At 40.8% G+C, this 7,500-nt stretch overlaps 1 protein-coding gene across 12 annotated transcripts in view; it reads right to left on the bottom strand.

The window, feature by feature from the left end:
- LOC123504073 (sodium channel protein 60E-like) overlaps nt 1–7,500 on the bottom strand; it is a 503,673-nt gene that overhangs the window by 193,356 nt on the left and 302,817 nt on the right. For 11 of the 12 annotated variants that reach the window (XM_045254355.1, XM_045254344.1, XM_045254346.1 and 8 more), the window contains exon 2: nt 4,535–6,137. The exons of the other annotated variant lie outside the window; for it this stretch is intronic. In XM_045254355.1, the coding sequence (XP_045110290.1) occupies nt 4,535–5,963 (1,429 nt within the window). In that variant the 5' untranslated portion in view covers nt 5,964–6,137. The remainder of the gene's footprint in view (nt 1–4,534; nt 6,138–7,500) is intronic. 12 annotated transcript variants of the gene reach the window in all.

Raw genomic sequence — 7,500 nt, 5'->3', positions numbered from 1 at the left:
GTACTAAGTGTGAAAATGACCTGCAAAAATGTTTTCTTCTGACATCTTTTAAAAGTTCATAATTTTATAAGCGTCCACTCTTTAATGGAAAGTTGGAAGGCCACTTAATGCATTGCATACTGAAGGCAAAGAATCTCTGGCAATAAAGTTTACTTTTCTTCATGCCAGTGTTGCAAAGACAGGTCAATCTCACAAACGCCTCAAGAAGTGACACTTTTATTATCTATACATAAATAAACTCTAATCCTATTCCAATCAAGGTGACTTGACTATACACCAGAATATTATATACACATATATACATATATATATATATATATATATATATATATATATATATATATATATATATATATATATATATATATATATATATATAACACTGCATCAACCTTCATCTATTTAAAGTATCAACAACTGAAAAGACTTAAGCTCAGCCTAATTTGCAAGGTAAGTAAACAGCTCATTAATGTTGAAATCATTACTGTTGTATCAAGAAAGGCAAGTTCCAAGAATATAAGGAACCATAAAATGAACACATTCTAAACCTTACATTGCATGGAAAGAAAACAGCTACACATCAATTAATAAGCATTAATACTAAGAAACACAAACTAAAGGATCATGTAAGTGAACATAACACCAAGGACGCCCACACTAACTACTGACTACTGACTGGGGGAAACACCGAAAGCCATCTGGACACACAGCGACGCCTTCAAACACAAAAAGGGCCTCATTATACTAGCTACGGTTACAGCATTCAATCTACATATATATATATATATATATATATATATATATATATATATATATATATATATATATATATATATATATATAGGATAGCATTGCCGGTGGAAGGGTACCAGGGGAGGTTGGGGGCGGACAGACAAGGACGGTTATAGATGAAGGATTATGGATTATGGAAGACAGAGAAAACGGAAGATTTAGAAAAAAGCGAGATTATTAATGAAGAGGGACAGAAAAGAGAGACGACAGCAAAAGACTAATCTATAGTCTGGAAAGTGTCGACTTGACTTTATCTCAAAAATTTAGGTGAATTTATGGTATAACAGGGAATAGAGGAATATTATATTTAATTGTTTATTAATTTTATTAAAGACAACAAAGACACAGGAACCAAGATAAGCGTTTATTGAAGCGGTACTGCATTATAAGTTATCCGAGTACTCGTAGTACCAGCGGAATGGAATACCCTATGTAACGTCCATGTCTTAATACAAAAATAAACATACTTGCGTTTGCATATATATATATATATATATATATATATATATATATATATATATATATATATATATATATATATATATATATATATATATATATATATATATATATATCTCCTGCTTCCTCCAGTGAACAGCAACAGTCTGTTCTGCTCCCGTCATTAGGTAAGGGATACGTCCATTGACAAATAAGGATCTGAGTTATGCCGCAGCGACCCCTCCCTCTATTCCGCCCGATGCCTCACCACCAAACCACATACTTCATCAGTGATGCTAAATCTCGTACAAAACTTTTTCTTATGTTAACGTTCTTGTGTGTGTGTGTGTGTGTGTGTGTGTGTGTGTGTGTGTGTGTGTGTGTGTGTGTGTGTGTGTGTGTGTGTGTGTGTGTGTGTACGTGTGTGTATGGAGAAAACTAATGTGGCAGAATCTTCCCATAAGCGTCCTATCTGCATACAAAACAGGAGTTGCAATCCTGCAATATTGATTACCATTCATAAAAAAAATTTACTAATGTTGAATCATTCTTGTAACATCGATAAGATCAAACTTTTTAAATACCTCAACTCTTATTCTGAGATTCAAGATAGCTAACATTAAGCCTAGACGCCTTATCAATTCATTTTTAACTTAAGACTTTTGAACATGTGATGAATTATGGAATACGTTTCTCAGTTAAAAATCAATGAATACTGATCTACAAGTGGTCCAGGTGTCGTGTCACCGAGATACAGAAAGGGTGTAGCAATCTTTTGTGAAATGTGTTACCTACGATATTTCCTCTTTAAAGTAGAGTGTGATGATTCCCGAAAAACAATGCGTGTTAGATCAATTCATGTCTTATCTATCACGGCAAGGCCCGTTGGTCTGAAGAATAAAGTGAAGAGCAAGTCAATCCTCTCCAACACTTCTCACTTCTCTGTTCATATGTATGTAATGTAACGTTCGCACAGATTAGTTCCTCGTGACGTGATGCCTGTATAAAGCCCCTTATGATTTTCAGTTGAATATTATTGTTTTTTCTTTTATAAGCTGTATTTTGTAGCAATAAAAGTGCAAAGATTATCTGTTCTCGGCATGGCGTTCCTCTTACACCAGTATATGGCATGAAAGCATGAACCTGAATCCACCACATTGCATTTTCTTGTATTAACAAAATTTGATTAAGTTTTGGCAAACTTTATTCTTTACAAGTGGAAGAGTAAACTTATAGGTAATATTAAATAAAAATATATTCATTCAGATGTCAGAATTTTTCTACTCTGCAATGAATAACCCTGACCCACCAATAGCTAATAAAAGAGACCGAAAAGAATAGAACATAGAATGGCACAGCTTTCATTCACAATGACAGACAAGCTGTTAGTGAACGTATAAAAAGTATTCTGGATAATTTGATGCGCTTGATTCATTCTTATTAAAAATGGTAAACGTGACTCTTGTTTGAAAATAAGAGACATTCATGATTACTTTTCACACTAATTGATAGTTTATGGTGTCTGAGAAAACTGGCGTTAATCGATAGCTGTGTTTATAATTATCTTGTAAATATTCGCGTCTTAACTAACCTGATTAGTATAACATTACGATATTCCGGTCATTCACGTGCATACGTTTTTCTTCACTTGTATCTAGTGAATATCGTACAAAATCTACTTGTGCCATTAATTTCTGGTGCATGTCGTCAATCCGTACATTTTACTCTTTTCGGAAGAGCGCTGGAGCGCGCGCGCGCGCATACACACACAAACACACACACACACACACACACACACACACACACACACACACACACACACACACACACACACACACATTCTCTCTCTCTCTCTCTCTCTCTCTCTCTCTCTCCAATAAGGTTAATCAGTGCATTTCCTGAAGAAGTTAAAACGGTAATGCAATGAGAACTAGCTGCCCCGGAAAGCCTAATTTTTAGAAGCAACTTCTTAATATCAAACTACTGTATCTTTATCAAGGTTTTAAACGTTTTAAAAATTCCTTTATTACCATTGAGTAGCGGTACTACTAACCCCGTGCACTCAGTCCCCTTTGTTTTAAGCCTCGTGTATGGACGAGTTAATGACGGTTGGATTAAAGCGTCAATCTCTCTTTAGGTGGATGATCTGCTCTCAATCAATGGATGAGTGCGCGACGAGAGTGTCGGGAGCTGGATTGACCAAGTACTTCCCGTAAATGGAGCCCGACAAGTTAACAACGCGATGCACGGAGGCACCCGTGCCAGGACAGTAAGGATGATAATTAGTACAGTGTGTGTGTGTGTGTGTGTGTGTGTGTGTGTGTGTGTGTGTGTGTGTGTGTGTGTGTGTGTGTGTATTTTATATATATATATATATATATATATATATATATATATATATATATATATATATATATATATATATATATATATATATATATATATATATATATATATATATATATATATATATATATATATATATATATATATATATATATAGAGAGAGAGAGAGAGAGAGAGAGAGAGAGAGAGAGAGAGAGAGAGAGAGAGAGAGAGAGAGAGAGAGAGAGAGAGAGAGAGAGAGAGAGAGAGAGAGAGAGAATGGTAGGGGAAATATGTAGTAGATCGTCCTTTGTTGAATGCACGGTGAATGGTGAAGGTGATGACAAGCAGACAAGGAACACCATTAATAGATTGGCAAACACAACATGACACCAAGCCTCGCGTAGATTTCACGCAGTGCTTGCTTGATTTTGTTGCTTTGCTTTGCTTGGCGAAGTGTCTTGTCAGCTCCCCAAAACCCCGCCTCATCAGTCCCCAGGCCCGGGATGTGACCAGTCCTCCCTCCGTCAGGCAGCTGCAGCCGCCTCCTCGTGGCTCTTCGGCAACCCCCCGTATAAACCACACAGAAGAGAACCTTCCTTTTTACCAGAATAAATTCAGAATTAAATGGGGTTTATTCATTAGCTGCAATGACATTGTCTTTAATTTATGCGTCTGCTTTAAGAGGTGTATTTTACTTAAAAATAATACGGGAAAAAAGCGATTTCTAAACTATATTGGTGTTTAATTAATATGTTTTAAGATTTTGCTTTTACAAAAAGCCAAGTCACACCAAGAGGAAGCACGCACCGTCGCCCTGACTAACATGCACTAGCAGACTGCTCTAACCGCTACTGAGGAGGGGGGGGATCATGGCCTAATCTATATGTGAAAAACCAGCCTACCAACCTCATGGAAAAAGTAATCAAAGATATATGGGTTTATGGAAAGCAAAAATTGAAAGCCACAGAATAGATACCTTTCACAGTTTTCCAGTCAATAGTCTCCGAAGCCTCGAAGAAAGTGGAGGCTCCACCGTACACCTCTCGAGGCTCGGGCTCTTTCACAATAGATTTAGGCACATAGAAAGTCTTGCCGTTGATACAGATGACACTGTAGTTATACTCTCGCAGCTTCTCTCTGATCTTGGAGATACTGCATCCCTCCATCTCGATGGGTACCAGCGGCTGGTCTTCCGTACACTCGTCAAGGAGAGAGTTACGCTTGTCCACTGATTCCATGTACTGCTGGTCTTTGATGGCTGGCCGTCTTTCTTCCACGTCCACCATCCTCTTCACCGTGAGGGTGGAGGATGATGGCTCCTTCCCTGACCCCTTTGAAGCCCCAGCTGCACCATCCTTTTTACTCGTCGAATCTTTTTCGGTAAAACGAACTGATCTCGCACTGGAACCACATCGACATAACCCCTCCTCCCCATCTTGGCGTCTTTCAGAGCTTTCTTCAACGAGAGAAGTTTTCACACCATTATTTGATAACCTCGCCTGCAAGGAGCGCCGTGGCTCCTTGTGTCTTGGGGGCGGAAGGGGAGGAGTGCGGTACAGCCTATGGGGACGCACAAGCTCGTATTGTCGCTCCGAGTCGGTGGCGGACACTATGCTGATTTGGTCAGGGGCTTTGACCTTGAGCAATTTATCACTACCTTGAGACAGGACGGAAAGCCTTCCATCTTCACCCGAAACATGAATTTCAGGAACTTCCTCTTGAATTGCGTATTGCGTAGGATCTAATTTAACTCGTTGACCTTCTATTTCGTATGGCCTTAACAAGGGTCTGGGCTTGAGTGGGACATCAACAACCCTTCCTGGAGACCGTTGCATTGAAGGAGGAATAACAAACTGTACGTTCTCATCCTCATCTGCGTCAAAACTCCCGACACGGCTCAAGATCTTCTCACTGATGGGTTCCACGTACATGTACGCCTGGCGTGCCCTGCCACGCGCCACCTGCACTACTTCAGTGTTCTCAATCTCTGTGAGAACACCACTCACTTCCTCCACAAAACGACTTTGTTTTATGAGGCCTACTGGCTTCTCAATAACAGTAGCGACCTTCTGCACCGTCGCCTTCGCCGTCTGCACCAACGGGCCATTCTCCAGCTCGTCGATGGAATCATCAAATCGTTGCATGATGGCTTCACTCCGATTCTCAAGGGCTTCGTACGTGCTGTGGGCAACGGACATGGCGGCCTGAGCCAAGTTCTCAGGGCGCCCACGTCGCATGCCATCCTCTCCTTCGATTCCCGGCCCGCCAGGTGCTCCATGGTCTCCATAATCAAAACTTGATGCCTTCAGAGGTGGAGCAGGTCTGGTCCTCGCCTTGGCGGAGGGGACCTGTTCTTCTGACACCCTGGCACCGCCCGTCAAGCTACTACTCCGCCGGTGGGACATGGCGACCTCTGCAGGGCCATTGCTATCTCGCACGGCCACAAACACCAATCATTAACGCCGCCACCCGAGAGTCATCACACCGCCATTTTCAATGTAAAGTTCATCTTACTCACACAATGTCACAAGAGTTTCTAATTTTCATTCCACCAGTAATGGGAGAATATACGGTAGTACCTGTAATTCAGTAATAAACCGTTAGCACAACTGTTCGGGGTGTTTGTTCATTATGCGAACACAAAACAGTAAAAAATTATTGGAGTGATTATTATGAGAGTATTTTTATTTTTATTTTTTACTTTTAGTGAATAGACAATTGTCCAACTCTCGATGCAATATCACTACCTGGTCATATGAGTATTGCGTAGGAAGAAAGTTCTTTTCTGGATCAAGATTTCCACTTTCGGATGAACACTATCTCCGCATGGCGAGCGTGTCACGCAACTGTTACTACCACATTCGCTGTGATCCCTTTCATCAGGCGCAACTGCTACACTTACAATTCAAACATCTTACTTCAAAATAAAAGTCACCGCTGCCTATTGTAACAGTTTCATGCATTCGTTTTGTTTAACAACTGTAGCCAAGTTTCATGGGAAATATTGCTATTCAAGGCCACTAGGTGACACGAGCGTCTTCACATGGAACTTCATCACAACACTAAGTGCTCCAGTAACAGATCTTTGGATAGTCCAGTGTAAGATGGAAGAGACCACAGGTATGGAAAGAGAGGGAGAGAAGAAAGAGAATTCTTGTAAGTGAAACTCGGTTACCCTAACTCCACTCTTTCACCCCGCCCCTACTCCCCTCCTTCTCTCCGAATTTAGCCTTCCTCTGTGCGCGCATCTTTCTCATGGTTTATTCAGCAGCTTGACGCACCGCTGTCCGCCGGTTAGAATTTAGTGTCTCGTCTTATCACTATCATAATCTGATGTCGGTCTTCAGATCTTTTACGTAACACCGTCAGCTCGAACCTTCAGTCCTTATAGTAACCAGGCCCTGTAGTTACCTCGGGAAGGAGAGGGACACGGAGATTTACAACACAAAACAGTTAATCTTTAAAGAATAAGTAACAAGACTGGAAGCTAAATGAAATTATTAACTAAGGATTAGTTTTGTTTCTCCGGGGTTCCAGTATTGTGCGTGTGACAGCCCACTTGACCGTGGCCAGGGTATGAGGCTTTTCACAACTAGACATGAAGCGAGGTTTGATCCTTGTGTCAGAAGTGGTGAGAGCCAGGAGGGAAGACCTCGAGGGTGGGGTGAAATGCTGAGGAGGACGGGAGTGGAGCGTGGATGAAGCCAAGCGTGAGTGTGGGGTGGAGGGGGTTAGAAGAGGAGTGAATGCCTGCCTTTAGGGCAGCTTGTAGACCGGTGGATTGAGTTGAAGAAATTCTTGGCTTGCGATCTGTTGAGTAGCGACAAGGAAACACACAAATAGTGCGTGAGTAGGCAAAATAAAATAAAAAGAAAACAATGATTAGGTGAGGAAAAAATGAGTCTTGGAAGCAGAAGAAAATATGGGAGAAAGTCTTAAGTT

This window comes from Portunus trituberculatus, chromosome 15, assembly GCF_017591435.1.
Source record: "Portunus trituberculatus isolate SZX2019 chromosome 15, ASM1759143v1, whole genome shotgun sequence".
Lineage (NCBI taxonomy): Eukaryota > Metazoa > Arthropoda > Malacostraca > Decapoda > Portunidae > Portunus > Portunus trituberculatus.
The sequence above is the reverse complement of the archived record's forward strand: the minus strand, read 5'-3'. Positions and strand labels throughout refer to the sequence as shown.